The sequence below is a fragment of the Ipomoea nil genome, unplaced genomic scaffold, assembly GCF_001879475.1.
Source record: "Ipomoea nil cultivar Tokyo-kokei standard unplaced genomic scaffold, Asagao_1.1 scaffold1043, whole genome shotgun sequence".
Taxonomy (NCBI): domain Eukaryota; kingdom Viridiplantae; phylum Streptophyta; class Magnoliopsida; order Solanales; family Convolvulaceae; genus Ipomoea; species Ipomoea nil.
In genome coordinates, this window is record NW_017617471.1 from 13380704 (window position 1) to 13399255 (window position 18552).

The 18552-nt window shown below is 37.7% G+C and overlaps 3 protein-coding genes across 5 annotated transcripts; 2 read left to right on the top strand and 1 right to left on the bottom strand.

The window, feature by feature from the left end:
* Window positions 1-149: 149 nt before the first annotated feature.
* LOC109181733 (anaphase-promoting complex subunit 6) lies at window positions 150-6256 on the bottom strand. 2 transcript variants are annotated; one of them, XM_019331633.1, is made up of 17 exons: window positions 6034-6256; window positions 5241-5538; window positions 4449-4583; window positions 4244-4317; window positions 4015-4054; window positions 3798-3843; window positions 3499-3578; window positions 3169-3350; window positions 2932-3057; window positions 2502-2576; window positions 2147-2272; window positions 1784-1853; window positions 1584-1666; window positions 1198-1311; window positions 865-964; window positions 733-768; window positions 150-597 (listed from the first exon to the last, which is right to left on the bottom strand). In XM_019331633.1, exons 2-17 carry the CDS (start codon window positions 5484-5486, stop codon window positions 475-477), a joined length of 1656 nt encoding a protein of 551 aa, XP_019187178.1. In that variant the 5' UTR covers window positions 5487-5538; window positions 6034-6256; the 3' UTR covers window positions 150-474. The 2 variants fall into 2 exon arrangements, with proteins under 2 accessions (XP_019187178.1, XP_019187177.1); XM_019331632.1 differs by having other exon boundaries at window positions 5241-5594.
* A 487-nt stretch (window positions 6257-6743) lies between these two features.
* Window positions 6744-10664, top strand: LOC109181299. The gene has a single exon (XM_019331051.1). The coding sequence runs from the start codon at window positions 6744-6746 to the stop codon at window positions 10662-10664; it is 3921 nt and encodes a 1306-aa protein (XP_019186596.1).
* Window positions 10665-13598: 2934 nt separating this feature from the next.
* LOC109181731 (rhodanese-like domain-containing protein 6) lies at window positions 13599-18272 on the top strand. Of its 2 annotated transcripts, none has more exons than XM_019331631.1 (9): window positions 13599-13889; window positions 14234-14395; window positions 14477-14582; window positions 14751-14937; window positions 15925-16006; window positions 16130-16212; window positions 16531-16663; window positions 16988-17123; window positions 17366-18272. In XM_019331631.1, exons 1-9 carry the CDS (start codon window positions 13707-13709, stop codon window positions 18109-18111), a joined length of 1818 nt encoding a protein of 605 aa, XP_019187176.1. In that variant the 5' UTR covers window positions 13599-13706; the 3' UTR covers window positions 18112-18272. The 2 variants fall into 2 exon arrangements, with proteins under 2 accessions (XP_019187176.1, XP_019187175.1); XM_019331630.1 differs by having other exon boundaries at window positions 13600-13889; window positions 16952-17123.
* The last annotated feature ends 280 nt before the right edge of the window (window positions 18273-18552 follow it).

The following is an 18552-nucleotide window of genomic DNA, read 5'->3' on the forward strand; positions in this document are numbered from 1 at the left end:
ATTATGTGAAAATGAAATTGTAATGCTGTCAAAACAAAAACCACACGCACACGCATATATAATAAATGGGAAATAAATACGTCCTATAACTTGGTAATAAAGATATGATAAATGGGAAATAAATACGTCCTATAACTTGGTAATAAAGATATGATAAATGGGAAATAAATACGTCCTATAACTTGGTAATAAAGTCAACAAGATACAGCCTCACAAGACATCAATACTTGGAAAATGAAAACAAGACAACCTTGTACAATTACACAAACAAGATGTACTCCATACCTGATACAAAAATGGGAGATGATTCTTTTAAATCATCATTCGCACGAAACACTTAGATGCTGATCTGATGGGGCAATTGAACCCCCCAAATTATGATTTTTACTTCCATACAGATCATGGGGTATGGGCAATGGGTATATACCGACTTGTTATAACTACAACACAGAAGTTTTGCATCTTGTGTGCCCTCTAAATCAATAGCTCATTATGGTGAGATTCAATTCTTGGAATGGTGCCATATCGACATTCATCCGCTAGAGCCAAAGTCAACATCTCGGTGCAGAATTTATCGTCTGGTTCGAGCCATAAAGCCTGCATCAAAGTTTGAAAATGAGGCTGAAAGTAGTTGCAACTCGCTATTTTGAGCATTTTGTCAATGACACACCGTATATAAACCATTCCTTTGATTGATAATGACATTAAATATCTATTCTAGATGCAACTCACCTTGTGGTAGTAAGTAATTGCAGCGGAGAACTTTTCCTGCATTAAGGAAAGAGTCAGCATTGTAAATCTATGGCGTTCAAGATGTCAAACCAAGCAACTTTTCCTGCATAGCATTGAGTACTTAAAAGTTACCTGCAGGTGATAAGTGTATGCAAGTCCGGCATATGTACTTAAACTTCTTGTTGACAATGCAAGAGCTTTTTCATAGTATGTAATTGCCTCGTTGTACCTCCTGAAAAGAAAGAAAGAAAGAAAGAAATATTTTGAAGAATGCCTACTGGAGAGAGCATTGAAGTAGGGTGAGATAAGAAGAGCTTGAAAATGTTAACGCAATATATGAATTCAGACAGGCAAACATGAACCTTAACGCTTCGAAGAACCAACACGGGAGTGATTTACTCTGAAGCACGAGATAACAACACGTTCGAATAATGTGGAGTGTGTAGACGACAGAAGTTTACTTACTTTAATTTTCTCAATGCATGAGCAAGATTGACGATTGTTGGTTCCCACATCTCACTCAGGTTAGATGGGATGTGAGCCAATGTCTTCTCAAACCAATGGACAGCCTTTTTATACCTGAAAGTGTCAGTGAAACAAAGAAGAAAATAATGTATTATGGTAACAATAGAAAGACATTTGTGAAGGGAAAAGTAATCAAAAGCCAAATATGTGAAATGGGGGAAAATTTTAGCGCATAAATTCTCACTTAAGTATGACTAACAACTATGCAAACTGTTACAAAGATGTTTCAATTTGAACAAGACACCTTTATTATAAGTTGCAGATAAAATACTATTACATGTCTGGATTTTCTGGAATACATATTTGAACAGGGTTAAGGTTCGTACTCGTTCATATGATAAGCAACCACTCCGAGTTCATTGTATACAAGTGGATCCAAGGGGCATATTGTCTTTGCCTGTATAAAAAACTGCAGGGAAGATTTAATTACTTATACCATAGAAGAGGAGACGAGTTTCAAGCAGGAAACATATGTACCACAAGTTTGGATCCACATTGATAAAATTCACAGATTAATGTCAATTACCTGCTCAGCAAGTTTGAAGCTGTGGGTTCGCATGTACTCCATTCCAATGTATAGAGTGGGCAAATGGCATCTGGAATAAGAGAATATTAGGATTCAACCTCCAAACACCGAAAGCAAAAATTCTATCTAAACTTGGGTTTCAATTATAGATGAGATTGAGACCAATGTTATTATTATTGCTAAACTGGTGCATCCATAGGTCTACGTGTCCAAACATCCACCTTAGTTGATTTTCTTTCAATTTAGCCTCATTGAAATAATAATAATAGTAATAATAATAATAATAATAATAATAGTAATAATAATAATAATACTTTTAACTCATCTAGCATTCCCCATATACTGCCTGATTTGTGCAATTACCCAGGAAATAAGCGAGCAGCAGTACGGTAGGCAGACATTGCTTGGTCTCCCTCTTCTCGGGCTGCATAAGCATTACCATAACCTATCCAAGCTGGAGCAAATGTTCCATCTAAACTAGTCGCCTTACTGTAAATACAAATTATAAAATTTATTTAGAGAAAAAACGATAGCCAATAAAATTAGACACATATAACCCCATATGTAGTACAAGTGCCAAAGCTTTTAAATTGCAACACTGATTAAGAATAAGATTTCTTTGAACAACCACATAGCTTTCAATCCTCAGTGGCAGGACACTGAGGACAGTGCCAAATTAAATTGTAAATAGAAAAATCTAGGTAGGTAAAATTGATACCTAAAATAACGGCGTGCTTGTTCATACTTCTTTATACAATAGTAGTAACAACCAACTGCAAACCATGACAGTGCCCTAGGTCAAAGAACACACTGGCGAGTTAACAGGATTTTAAAAGGATGTCCAAGAACAAGAATATAGATAACAAACAGAAATGGTTCCTTCATTTTAAAAAATGGAATATATGTGCCGCAAAGATGTGTTCAATATGTTTACTAAAAAAAAAAAAAAAAAAAATCCTGAACATTCTTCTTATCACATTCAGTGTCATGCATTGATGTAATCATGTAACGGCATTCCATATATAAAAAAATGACAAGAATAATGTACAGGGAATACAATATGGAAAGAAGTTAAAGATGATATGTTAAGTTGTTCACTAAGAACGCAAACTTCAATTGAAAAATTAACAGTGTTCAGGCATACTCACTGCTGAGGGTAGTCCTTGACTAAATTGCTTGCCATGACATACAGCTCATTTGAGTGCCCCAGTTCCATGGCAGCTGCCAAATGCACTAAGGTACTCTTAAGATGGAATGGATCCTTCTCAAGTAATCTGAGTTACATAGTGATCATGGAACAAGGGAGAAGCTGTTATCTAAGTAACATTAATTATAGAAGCACGTAAAATGTTAATAGTATTCCTTTGAATCAGGTACCAACTTACGTGGATGTTAGTTCAAAACATTTTTGATATTCACAACACTGATGATAGTACTCAGCTTTGCAGGCCAAAAGATCAGTATTCGTCTTGAGTGTGCACAATAAGGATTTGTCTAATGGTTTTATACTTGGACCATCCTGTTCCAGTTCCCTAAATTTCGCTTCCACTACATTCTCTTTTTCATACTGCAAAACATTATTGATAATAATTCGTTCACACATAGAAGCAATAAATAATTGAAATGCCAAGAGGAAAGACAACCATTTTTGATGCATCACCAGAAGACATTACAGGATGATACAGCTGATAACATAGCTCATATGAAATTATTACCTTCTTTACCAAGCAAGAATAGAATGAAGAGAGCCAACCATCTTCAGCACCAAACTGTAATGATGAGAGTAGGCTTGCCTCTGATAGAGTGCAACAATTAAAACAAATGAATGAACTTTATTTCACAAGCAAATAGAACAGAATGTTATAATTTTGAGTAAACTGGAGTCTCAAAATGACTTTGCTCGGATATTTCTGCAGTTCCTATTTCCATATAAAATTACACCAATCTTTTTAAGCACTCAATCCCAACAATAAATTAGAAAGTAACATAGATTAAATGATTAATGAATCCTCACCTTCATCACAAGTGAGCATATGATTCTCTACAAGGCATGCCAAGGCCTGTAAAAAGGCAAGAAAAATATATTTAAAAGAGAAAGATTAAATACATTTGTATATTTGTTGTCCAATGTATAGAAAATAGTTTCAGGATTTGCAATTCCATTCAGTCAGGAAAAAGCACCTATAAAAATTTGGAGAATCAATAACCAAATAACAAATCAAGCCGCACACCTCGTAACACAAAGGATCAGCTTTGATGGCAGCTTTGTACCTGCATAAGTCATAGAAACAGTTATGAGTTATATAAAGATGAGTTACTCCCAATAGTATGTGAACACATGTTGTACAACAGGAAAAGGATAAGAAATCACATAATCATATATAGATGAGTACATTGAAAATAGAGCAGTTACAAAATACTATATCAAACAAGATAGTGTTAGGAAATTACTATACTTACCATAGCCGAGCTTGTGCACGGTTCTCCAATGCTTCAGATGCCTTGCCCCTCAAGAAGCATATTGCAGACAAAATCTGCCACAATACAAACACTAAATGAACTGGATAATGGAGAGGGTATACGTCAGAACAGACTACAATTACAATTGCAATTCACAGAAAGAAACCAAGGTGAATCTCCTCCCCCTCCCAAGGAATTAACATACATTGATTTCACGATCTTCACCATCCTTGTCCAGGTACATGCTACTACAATCCCCAAGTTCAGTAACATTTCCATGTTCATCCACATTTGCATTACCAAGAACTAGTTGACATTGATCCCACTCTTTCAATTCCCCCTAATGATACAAATTCATAAGTAAAACAGAAGAAGTTACAAAAATGCAATAGATGCTGAAATTAGAATCATGAGTCACAATAACTTCAATCTTATCTAAGTAACATACACAGAAATGCCCCTTTTATAAGAAAATAGAAACTTAGGAACACAAGAAAATCAAATTCATCGAAGTTTATCCACAGTCATGTTGCCATGTTGGCAAAGTTTATTACAGATTATGGTATTTGTCATGTTACTTTGCAAAAACGGCTTAAATAAGCTAAAGTATTGGCAGAATTCAGGAATGAGTCATCTTATTTTCAAAAATAATCTATGCTAAACATTTAAAATGTAGATTATTTAAACTAAAATCCTAGTAAGAGATTAAATCATCTTCACCAAATGTAGCCAATATATAGAACATAGAGGATATACACAAAGAAGCTACCAAATGAAACAGTCAGTTTAGAATGAACAACTTGGGTATCTAATAATTTGCAATTGCCAAATTGAATCATATTACCAAATATTGGTCCTTTAACCCTACGTAGGAGTAGCACACGAGTTTACTCATTTTTTTTTCTTAGAGAGACAAACCTATGAAGTTCACTTCCAAATGAATGAAAATTAAAAAGGTGAGAATTCCAGAAAATTGAATGAGGAATAGCACACATACCAGGCACTTAGCAGCAAGATAGCGGAACCGGAGATCACGGAGAACAATTTGGGAGGCATTCAGGAGGTGGAATGCACGACGGTAGTGTCCACCGAGGTAGAGAGCTTGCGCTTGCATGTAGATGTCTGTGGGGTCCGACGTTATCGCCGCCACTTTATCGGCAAAGAAGATTGCTGACGAGTACAAGTGCTTGCTCATGCAGTCCCTCACCACCCCTCTCAGCCTGTCGATTTCTTCTTCCCTCATTTTCTTCACCGTTTCAGCTCAATACCTACTCACTCTAGTTTGTATGGGGTGACTGACAGTGGTGTATGCACGAATTTTGTTCAGTGAGGTCAGAAAAGTAATGAACACCTTTAAAAATCAAAACAATTCAAATAGTCAATTGACATCCATCAAGTTAATCTATCGTAGAGTTAGAGATGATAGAACTACATCTTATCATATGACTGAGTGAAATAATTCAGCTCAAGGGTCATTTTCATTAGTTTTAGCAAAAGAATAAAAGGAATTCAGCATTAACAATGAGATGGCAGCTCTAATATTCTGTATTCCTGTATGAATTTATCAATTGCATATAGTTCTATAGTAGCATTATTTCTTCTGATTCCTAGCTGGGTTAGCCAACAATGGAAGTTGTCAACTCCTAGGCAAGCATGAATGCATGATCCAGCACTGAAATATGAACCCAATTATGGTACAGAAAGCTTAAAGAACAGATTTTTCAACTTATCCTAAATAATGAAGTAAAATTAGAATATTGGAAATTGAGCTGTCTGCCTGGACTGCTGACCTGCTGTCTACTGCAGTACTGTGACGGGGGATGGGAGAAGTGGAGAACCGGAGGTGGTCGGCTGTGCTAGTGTGCTGGTCGGCTGCGTGGCTGGGAGTAGGGCAGTAGGCGACCGCGAAGAGGGACTGAGGGAGAGACGGAGAGTTGGAGAATGGAGAAACGGCACAAATCGCAGAAGGGGGAAGTTAGGATTTAGGGCTGGGCGGCTGCGCGTTTTAGTTTCAATATTTCAAATTTCAATATATCAATAATAATCAATCAATAATCAATAATAATCTTTAATTCTTAAATTCTTTATTCATTTTAAAATTTAAAATAAATAAATTAAAAAAAAAAAAAAAAGGCTAGGCGGGTTAGTCAAAACGACGTCGTTTTTGTAATCGTGTACACCATACATGGTGCACACGGTTGCACAGCATAATTTGCGCTTTTGGTGGGGCGGGACAGACTAAGCCCGTTTTAACGGCTCTACCTGACCCTCTCTTGGCAACTGTCAAGCGCCGCCGGGGGGTTGAGGGGGAAGGAGAGGATGTGGCTATGACCGATGTGTCAAAAAACTTGCGAACGGCGGGAGCTGGAGTCCAGTCCCGCCCATCATCATGAGTACGATAAGTTGGAACTGTCGTGGCTTGGGCAATCCACGTACAGTTCGAGAGATTGTGGACCTTGTGTCCGGTAAGAAGCCTGACTTTGTATTTCTAATGGAAACAATGGTGAAGCGAGATCATGCGGAGAGACTCCGTGTGAGAATAAGTTTTGAAGGTTTGTTCTATGTGGATAGTGTGAGGAATGGTGGGGGACTGGCTTTGTTGTGGAGGAGGAATAATACAGCTACACTACTGGGCTATTCGAAAAACCATGTGGATATTGAGGTCCGAATGTTATCAGGAGAGACATGGCGTATGACGTGTTTCTATGGCTTCCCTAAGAGTAGTCAAAGGCGAGAATCATGGGAGTTGCTTAAATCTTTGGTGGGGAAGTCTCCGCTTCTGTGGGTTGTAATAGGAGATTTTAATGATCTCTTATTCCAGCATGAGAAAAGGGGAACCAATCCACATCCAGATAGCTTTCTCCGGGGTTTCAGTGAAGCTGTGGATGAGTGTGGATTGCGCCAGTTACCTATGAGGGGATACCAGTTCACATGGGAGAAGTATAGTGGAACGGATCAATGGTTGGAGGAGAGACTAGATAAGGTACTGGCAACGATGGAGTGGTGTGATGTGCATGGAGGGGCGGGTGTGGAGAACATAATTACTAGTAACTCGGATCATTCAGCTCTGTTTCTTGATATGAATGCACGAAAAAGGGGAGGAGGAAGGGTTCCGAGGAGGTTCAGGCTTGAGATGGCATGGCTGCTTGATGAGGGGTGTAGAGAAGTGGTGGAAACTGCCTGGCAAGGGGGGAGGACAAAGGGGTTGTTGAATTGTCAACAACGATGTGGGGATAGACTGATGCGCTGGGGCGGTGACCATTTTCATAAGTTTGGAGAGCATATCCGGCGACTCCGCAGGGAGCAGGGGCGGATCCGAGGTAGGAGGGATTCGGCATCTTTGGCTCAGTTCCAGCTGTTAAATAACCAGATCTCCCAGTTAGAAGCCCAGGAAGATGTCTTTTGGAGGCAGAGAGCGAAGCAGCATTGGCTTCGTGGCGCAGATGCGAATACGAAATATTATCACAGGTACGCTTCTGCTAGAAAGAAAAAGAATACTGTTTCTAAGCTGTTGAATGAGAATGGGGTATGGGTGGAGGGACAGGATATGAATAATGTAGTAATCAACTATTTCAATACAATTTTTGCTACTAGTAATCCTGTGTGTGAGGATCCTTTGTTTGATGAGTTTGGGCCCCGTGTGACAATTGACCAGAATAAGGCATTGTTGTGTCCCTATGATGTGGCCGAGGTCAAAACTGCTTTATTTGCCATGTATCCTGACAAGGCACCGGGACCGGATGGGATGAATCCCGGATTTTATCAGCGTTTTTGGGATATAGTTGGGGAGGATGTGTCTGATTTTGCTGTTAATTGTTTGAATTCAGGTGAAGTCCCGGGTGATTTGAATGCGACTAATATTGTTTTGGTCCCGAAAAAGAATGATCCTACAACTGTGGCGGATTTGAGGCCTATTGCCCTCAGTAATGTATTATACAGGATTATGGCAAAAATGATTGCTAACAGGTTGAAACCTATGCTGGGGGATCTGATTTCAGACTCTCAGAGTGCCTTCATTCCAGGAAGGCTTATAACGGATAATATACTTGTGGCGGCAGAGGTGGGCCACTTTTTGAATCGTAAACAGTGTGGAGTGGCTGGGTGGGGAGCACTTAAACTGGATATGGCGAAAGCCTATGATAGGATGGAGTGGCCATTCTTGAAAAGGATGCTGGAAGTAATGGGTTTTGATGAAAGATGGATTAAGCTGATAATGACATGTGTTACCACTGTATCATACAGTGTGATGATCAATGGTGTGAGTGGAGGTCAGGTGCAACCAACATGGGGTCTCAGACAGGGAGATCCACTTTCACATTTCTTATTTATTATTTGTGCTGAAGGTTTATCCATGCTTTTGCAGAAAGAACAGGCAGTAGGATCTATTCACGGTTGTAGAGTGGCTAGGGGAGCCCCCCCAATATCACACCTATTTTTTGCTGATGATAGTTTGTTGTTCTTTAAAGCAAATGTCCAGGAAGCTATGGTGGTTAAGCAGTGTTTGGAAAGGTATGGGGAGTTATCTGGTCAGTTGGTAAACTATCATAAATCTAATATATGCTATAGTAAGAATACTGCGGAACAGATGAGAGAGGAGGTGGCCGAATGTCTGGGCGTGGAACAGGCAAGAAACTTTGGAAAATATCTGGGGTTACCCTCTTTTATAGGGAGAAATAAAAGGGCAGTTTTCTCTTATATAGAAGATAAAATCAGACAGAGAGTTTTCTCGTGGAACAAGAAATTGTTATCACAGGCTGGCAAAGAGGTGCTTTTGAAAAGTGTGGCTCAGTCTATGCCTACATTTTCAATGAGTGTTTTTTTGCTCCCTGAATCAGTTTGCGAGTGGATACAAAGGGCCATGAATAGGTATTGGTGGGGGAAAGGGCCAGACAGAGGAATCCACTGGAAAGCATGGAATAAATTGTGTATCCCTAAGAAGTTTGGTGGATTGGGGTTTAAAGACCTGAGGAATTTTAATCTGGCAATGTTGGGTAAACAGGCATGGCGTTTCTTAACGAAACCAGGATCTCTGGCAGCACGAATATATAAAGCAAGATATTTCCCAAAAACTTCTTTTGTTGATGCAACGGTGGGAAATAATCCCAGCTTTTGTTGGCGAAGTATTATGGCTGCTCATGATTTTGTTATTGCCCACGTCCGCAGGAGAATTGGAAATGGCCAGGAGACTTTGATATGGGGTCATCCGTGGTTGCAGGATAATCCTAGTCCATTGGTTCAAACAGTAATGCCTGAACCATTAAGGGATGCAGTTGTTGCAGGTTTAATAGATCAGCAAACAAAAACATGGGACCCCCATATTTTAACAGATTTATTTGAACCAGAGGATGTGGATCGTATATTGAGAATACCTGTGAGCCCAGACTATAAAGACATATGGTATTGGCATAATGATGCGAATGGTTGCTACACTGTAAAGGATGCTTATAGGCGTCTAATTGGAGAATTTAATCACACCTTGGAAGAATTTGATAAATGGATTACATTGTGGAAGTTGAAAGTCCCCCCCAAGTGGAAAACTTTTTTATGGAGAGCGGTGTGTGATATACTCCCAACCACAACAAATTTGATTATAAAGAGGGTAGATGTGAACCCAACATGCATGTTGTGTGGTCTTACACATGAGAATGTTATGCACTCATTAGTTTTATGTGATTATTCTAGAGCCGTATGGAATATTTCGGGATTGCCTATTATGAATATTTTTTCAACATCTTTCCCGAATTGGCTTATGACTGTTATGGATATGCTCACAGGCGAACAGGTCAGACGCGCTGTGGGGGTCCTCTATTTTTTATGGAGGGCCAGAAACGAGGCGGTCTGGGACCATGCGGTACGGAGACCGGAGGTGGTGTGGCGCCGTGCAGCTGCGGGGGAGGCGAGCTACACGGCACTTCATTCTTGCCCAGCGGCGGCACCGGCCGGCGGGGTGCAGACAGTGGCAGCCGGGCGGACGGCGTGCTACGTCGACGCCGGATACGATCCGGGAACGGGAAATGCAACCTATGGGGCGGTCTTGCTCGATCCGAATGGTTTGTTCAAAGCAGCGGCAAGCGGAAAACTCCCGGGGTGTTTAACTCCTCGTATGGCAGAAGCACTAGCATGCAAGGAAGCCTTGTCCTGGCTTAAAGACCGAAACGAGAACGAGGTGGATATTCTTACGGATTGTCTTGTCTTAAAGAATGCGGTTCATGCAGTAACTACACCGAACTTATCGTATACTGGAATTCTGGTTGAGCAGTGCAGGATAGCTATTAGTAGTTTCGTTAATTGTTCGCTTAGTTTTATTCCAAGAACTTTAAATTTACATGCGCATACTCTTGCTAGATTAGCCCATGATCAGGATCATTCTATGTACTGGGATTTAATCCCTCCTGACTCTATCATTCAATTTTTGAATTAATATATTGGTACGCCATATTTCAAAAAAAAAAAAAGTAAGAGAGTTATGTAATCAGTAACTTTTCTTAATTACCATTATTATTGTTGTTGTTATTAATTATTATTATTGTTTAGGGGTATAATTGTCTTTATAATCATTATTTCTAACAATCAAATTCAAACTCATCCAAACAATTGAATCAATATTCCTAATAATTTATTTTCTACCAACCAAATAATACAATTAATATTTCCGATAATTTTTTCCATGGAATTTCAATTTCATTTCTCTTCAAATATTTTTCGCGAACCAAACGAGCAGTTAAGGTTTATGATTATGAATTAGAGATGAGTTAATTACTGAAATGGTCAATTAGCTATAGCGAAATTATCAATTTGGTCCTTGATTTTTTTGCCTCGTTAAGTCTTTCAATTTTAAAAATCTTAACCAATTTAGTCATCTGTTTGTTTAGTCGTTAGACATTTGTTTATTCAGGACCAAATTGGTAATTTTGCTATAGTCAATGGACCATTTCGGTAATTAACTCTTCAGTTTTAGGCATGTGCATTCAGTTAACCGAACCAAACTTTGTATTAGCGAATTAACCTAACCGAAATTTTTTCAGTTAATTGGTCGGTTAAACCGATTAACCCAAATTTTTAAGCTAAATTTTAAAATTCTTAAAATAATACCTATAATAATAAATCCAATTACTTCAATACCTATAATAATAAATCTAATCTATCTATCTATCTATACTATATATAAAAACAAAATCTTTCATTTAACTTTCCGCTCAAAATAGTCCTATACTATTAATTAAAGTTTGCGTAATATATTGTAAAATAGTGTAATACAATTCATAGAATATATTGTTTCCTACACATTCTTATTCGTACTACAATTCTACATTAAAATTCTGATTCATAATACAATACAACAATATTAAAATTCATATTCCTACCTTTTTCCTTTGTTTCTGTAACAAAACAAATGAAATAAAATATCAAATTCAGTACTGTGTTCTGCAAATTTTGAGTATTAAAGAAACCAAGAAAAAAGTAGGAAATAATTCACGTGTACTAATCGGAGAGCTGAGGAAGAAAACGAGAAGAAGAAGAAAAATAAAAGAGAAAAATGATATAAATTTGAAAGGACCAAAATGCCCTTCTAATTATAACATATTATTTTTTCGGTTGGAATTCCGATAATATGTGACCGAAAAATTAGACTGAAAGATCAAAAGTATACTAGTTAAAAAGTCATACACCTAATTTAAAAAAAACAATAGTCAAGGACCAAAAGTAATGGAGTTGGAGTTATAACAATGTAAGGGTAGTTTAAAACTTAACATTTAAAACCTGGCTTTCTCGCTAGCTTGAGATATGACATATGACCACCATTTTTTTGGAATTTTGATTCAGACATCCTTTGAATTGAATTTAGAAGCATTTAATGCCAGATCTCCGACTAAGGATTTTTTTTTTTTAAAACCCAAAACCTATTGGCTTTTACAGTGGGCGGAGGCCATTGGAACATATCTCTCACTGGTATACCAAAAAAAAAAAAAAACACACACACACACACACACACACACACACACACACACACACACACACACACAAAAATCATCCGAAGCGATAGGAGACCCTTTTTCAGTAGGGTCTGAAATCCAAAAGTGTTTCAATGTTCGGAGAAGCTTATGTGTGCTGAATTTTCATATATTGAGGTAGATGAAGGGCTTCCGGCAAAGCACCAGCGGTAGCTTCCGCACCCGTTCCTGTACACATACACATGTCAGCTTATTGCTGTATCGCACTAAGTATTGGAAATATGTTTGTTTTCGGGGCTTCATTGATTAGTACTAAGGGCAACCCCAATAGGAGGATCATCCCAAGTTTTTCAAACAGTAAAATCTAATGGTGATGGGATTTTAGTAATGGGAAGATAGCTTTTTAGGAAGAATACCTCCTACAAAACAAGAGATTTTGCAGCAAAGTGGGACCCTCTGCTCTAAAGGTGGGATTTTGCACCATTCGCGCGTCACAGGATTGCCTTTCACCATTGCGCCCATCGGGCGCTTTTCTGTAGCTACTTAGATTTTTTTTTTCTTTTCTGAAATCAGTTTTATTTTGTTTTTATTTTTTATTTTTTCTCTTCCCTCCCATCTTATGTTTCCTAATCACACTTACAAAAACTTATCAAAAATTACAATAAAATCCTCACTATTGAGAATGTCCTAAGATCTCAAATTGGCGCATATAAGAAGAGGTACATAAATCAATGATATAACCTTTGATTGAAATTTATTATTATTTTTTTTATTAAAAACTGAGTAAATACCCAAAATGGTCCCTCGACTATAGCTAAATTCACAAATTGGTCCTCGACTTTCAATTTAAACCAATTAAGTCCTTAACTTTACAATTTTAACACAATTTGGTCCTCTGTCTATTTGACAGTTTGTTGACTGTGATCTTTGAGGATATATATGTAATTTCACGATTCTGCATCATCGCTGGCGGCTGCGCCGTCATCGACGATCTCCAGAAGAACCTGCAGCTCTCGTCGGAGCACATGGAGGCCTCCAGAATGACGTTGCACCGTTTCAGAAACACGTCGTCTTCTTCGCTCTGATACGAACTCAACTAGAGTGCGGTCTGAAAATGCAATCGGAACCTTAAAAAACCGACGATGGACCATGATATTACATATATATCCTCAAAAATCACAGTCAACAAACGATCAAATAGACGGAGGATCAAATCGTGTTAAAATTGCAAAGTTAAGAACTTAATTGGTTGAAATTGAAAGTCAAAGACCAATTTGTGAATTTAGCTATAGTCGAAGGACCATTTTGGGTATTTACTCTTAAAAATTTAGATTAGAAAAAAAAAAAAGTATCACCACTTACTTTCCCTAATTGGCGCAAGTGCCAATTAACTCAGAGTTGAGGGGTATTAATAGCAAGGGTTTAAACCAAGCCAGGAAATAGGAATGCTGCCCTGCCATCTTCCTTCTCACTCAGCGCATGCAGTGACTCAGTGACCTTGACCATCATCAATGGCGACCCTAGGAATCGAGCAGCCACAACGAGATGGAGGAGAAGGTTACGGCGTTCTATTGTACTACAAATACGCTACCATCCCCGACCTCCAACAACTCCTCAATTTCTACAGATCCAACTGCACCTCTCTCTCCCTCGTTGGCCGCGTCCGCCTCTCTCCCTACGGCGTCAATGTTACCGTAATCCCCAATTTTTTTTTCCAAATATATGCCTATTCAGATAGGAATATATGCAAATAATAGTTAAATATCACTAGGAGGATATAGCTCACAGCGTCACTCTATTTACTTTGAATATCTGTTGTCTTTCATTTTCCCTTCTATGTATTGGATTGGTGTTTTCTTTATATGTTGATGTAAGTTTTCGGTTTCTCGATTGATATACAGACATCTTATTTAGGCATTTACGTATTTGTATCCTTAAGCTGAGTATGCAATCTGAGCTATGAAAAAAGTTGAGAAGTTGGTGGCATCCGCAGTGTGACTGACTTGGAGATCTTTGATTGTTTGTTTGTTTCATACAGGTTGGGGGGAAGTTGTGTGCTTTAGAGGAGCATATTTCTGCAGTGAAGCTGAATAGTTTGTTTGAAGGGACAGATTTCAAGCTTGCATCTTCTCACGAACCTTTGGATGATAGGGTTGCTAAAGAATGTGGATTCACTTCTCTATCCATCCGCATTGTTAAGGTTATTCAACATTTTTATTGCAGTTACCACTTCCCTTAAAATGTTATTTGATTGTGATGCTAGCCCTTAATTGTTGTACAGGAATTGGTCACTTTGAGTTCTTTTCCGCTGCCAAAGTCTGCAGAAGTTTCAGATGCTGGAAGACATCTTTCTGCAGTTGAATTCCATTCTGTGCTTAGTGATGCGGGTGTGTAGCCTTAGACCTTAGAATTCTTAATCTATGTGCTTCTAAGTTTTTTTTTTTTTTTTTTTTTCATGTTTTCATCTTTTTTTTGGTGTTGTATCTTAACATAGTTCATAGAAGTACGTTAAATGATTTCTCTAACCACCATTTAATTATCCATATCCACACTAGGCAACATACAGGATGAAAGGGAAAACAGAACAGTCCTGTTAGATGCAAGGAATTTATATGAGACAAGAATTGGGAAGTTCTCTACTCCAAATGTGGAGACTTTGGATCCAGAAATTAGGCAGTACAGTGACCTTCCGTCCTGGATAGATAACAATGCTGAGAAATTGCAGGGAAAAAATATCCTTATGTAAGCATTATTTGAAGTGCCGTTTCGTTTTAAAAAGTTTACCCGTTATTAGTTTTTTGATAATTACAATTTTTTATTTCTATCATTGTTATTTTGAAGTTAGAGGATTATGTTGTGTTCTCACGTCACGGGCAAGAAAACATAAGGAAAATTGAATAGAGAATAACAATTGGAAAATAAAGAGAAGAAAACACTGGGTTTGCTTGAGACCCAAAACTCCCTTAGACCCTTTTTGGGATTCAATTTCTGCTTGCATTATTCTCAATAATACTCCCTTTTTATAGGGTAAAATACAACTCATAGAATGGCTAAATAAGCTAAGTAATCTGCTGAAATCTTCAAGTTTATTTCTAAATAATTAAACTACCTAAATTAATTCGAAGACTAAGAATAATAAGTTAAGTAACTATTTAGTAATTTCTAAATAACTATTTATTAGTTTCTAAACAACTATTTAATAATTTATTAATATCTAAACTATGTAATATAATAAAATAAGACTTCCTAAAATCCTGGTCCCAAGCATGTATCAGATTACTTGTGCCTTTTATGGTGGCCTGGTGGGGATTGGCTTTAGGAAGATGCAGCCATTAATCATTATCTCATTCTCTCTGTTTGACCTTCCTAACCTTATTTGCAAAATAGTTGCTCTTTTGGCTATTTGGAGTCTTCAATTACAAAGTTTGAGGTTTGGCTTTCAAGTTATCCAGTTATCCTTAGAAACATCGTCTTTGAGATATTTTGCGTCTTTCTTGCACCTTTTGTTAAAATACTACTTAGTTGTTCTTATTGCATTACCTTTGCAAATAATCTTGTATGCCACTTTATTACAAAGTGACTGTTGAGGGTAAGAGAGCAAATGTAACCTTACATTCCAAAAATAACAGGGAAATTTTGATATTTGTAACCAAGCAATTTATTAGTTGAAACTTATGGTTGACATGTAGCCTGTCATCTTGGTATTTATCAGTTCTTGGTGCTTTACAGGTACTGTACTGGTGGAATTAGATGTGAGATGGCCTCAGCTTATATCAAATCGAAAGGTGCTGGTTTTGAAAATGTTTTTCAGGTAACTCCAGTAAAAGAATCACCTTTGTAGAGTTCTAAATAGTTTTTAAAATTCACAAGGACTTATCAGTAGGCTTTAACATGATTGTCAGTATGCTGATTCAAATTGTTGGCCTCTTTGCAGTTGTATGGTGGGATTCAGCGTTATCTGGAACAATTTCCTGATGGTGGGTTTTTCAGAGGAAAGAATTTTGTTTTTGACCATAGGTATAGCTCTACATGGGCAGATCCTTGACCTTTCATATTGCAAATTCTGTGATCATCTTGCCAATGCCACACTTACACTTTCCTTGCACTTGGCACAATTTTCCCTGCATTCATATTTATGTTATTATCATTGTGTAGGCTTTTTTGTCCATGAATTTTCCTGGAAGTTAGTAGTGCATATATTCTTACTGCTTAATATATAATACTACTGTTCTATGTCATAACTGATGGAATTGTAGACTGGTAATTACTAAAGAGGAATAAGTGACAGTTGTTGAATCTTAGTTGTTGGTTCTTAAAAGCCATTGGTGATTGCAGGGTTTCAGTTGGGAGCTTGGATTCAAAAATTTTGGGTACTTGCCTTCTTTGTAACTCGTCTTTTGATGATTATTCTTCTCGTACACGGTGCATGTACTGTAGGATGCTTGTACTAATCTGCAAGAACTGTCAGGTATGGCTATTAAAAACTATTTTACCAAACATTGAAAACATGTAGTATTTATTTAATATCATTATAGATTTATGGTGTTCGTTAGTAGTTTTTTCATCAGATTATGTGAACTCCAAATTGTGGAGCTGTGTGGTCCTAGGGATTAAATTTTATGACTCTTTGGCTTGACTTTCATCATAATGGCATAGCCACATACCCACATATATAGCAATTGCTTTTCCTTTCAGTTATTCCAGGGATTCCCCTAATGTGTTCTTGCTTGAAAAAAAAATTATTTGTGCCATGCAGGATACAAATTCTTTTTATGCTTGTGAACTATGCCAGAAAAATGGTAGAAATGTTGACTCAGTTTTGGCTATGAAAGCTGAGGAATCGGTAGAAATATCTGAAGGGGATGAGCCTGAAGCTGTTTCCACTTTGAATAAAACTCAACACTTGCCTATTGTTGCACGGCAAAATGGTAAGGTCTGTGATTCTTAACCAAATTTGACTCTTTTTCTCCTAAGACAACTAGACAAGTAATGTTTCGTTGAACACAAGGTTCACTTTTTAATCTGTCAATGCCATATAACTTTGTTTTGATGGTGCATATATGGTTTATATTATCAACTTATTATTTTGACCCTATATCCTGGTTATTCTGTCACATCATTAATGCTTCAGAAAGTTCACTGATATTTTGCATCATAACATGCCTTGCAGGGACACATACGTCCAGGAGACTGAGGATTTTGTGCTTACATGGCTTCCGCCAGAATGCCTCTGGATTTAAAGGAAGAACAGCGTCATTAGCGAAGAAACTCAAAAACATTGCTGAACTTGTCTTCATTGATGCACCCCACGTTTTACCTTTCATCTACCAACTTCGTCCACCCGAGCAGAACTGCAATCACACATCTTCTTTATCAAAGGATACCCCTCCTACGAGCGGTTGCAATAGAAAGTTTGCATGGTTGGTTGGGTGCGGGTACACTGCAGAGAGCAACTCTGATTGGAAAATAGCAGACTGTACATTTGATTCTCTGCAGTACCAGCAACAGACCAAGGGGTTTGATATATCACTTTCATATTTGAAAACCACGTTTTCTGAAGCTGGGCCATTTGATGGGATCTTGGGGTTCTCACAAGGAGCTGCAATGGCAGCTTTGCTTTGTGCACACAAAGAAAAGTTAAAAGGGGAGCTAGATTTCAGATTTGCAATTTTGTGCTCCGGATTCGCTGTTAATATGGACGAGTGTCAGCCGGGTTCACTAAACTGCCCTTCACTGCACATATTCGGCAATGACAAGGGCAACGACAGGCAGATAGAGAACCAAGCTAGTGAACGACTTGCTTCAATGTTTGATGATGGTTGCTCTGTGGTTATTGAACATGATTTTGGTCATATAATTCCAACACAATCTCCATTCATAGATCAGATCAAAGATTTTCTTCACCGTTTCCTGTAATTTATCTATGAATGGAACAGTGTTTTTTTAGCTTGTTCAATGGTGAAGTTTAGGTCGGTAGTTGTATCATCAATGTATATCAGATTTTAGATAACGTGTTATCATAGCGCATTTACAAACAGATGACAATATAATATGAAGTGAAAATGACTTTGTTTCCCTTAGGGGTGGGCAAATTATATCGTGCACCAGGTTGCACAATGTATTGTGCGTCCTGGCCAAAATGACGTCGTTGTATCTGTTTTTTTTTTTTTTTTTTTTTTTTATAGAAATTTTGTTGCCCGTTTTTGCCGTTAACTTCTAAAAAAAAAATCTCCTAAAATTGTATAGTAAAATACACATAAACTCATAATATAATACACATAATCTAACATAATACACATAAACTCTTAACAGAATACACATAAACTCTTAACATAAAAACGACGTTATTTTGGACAG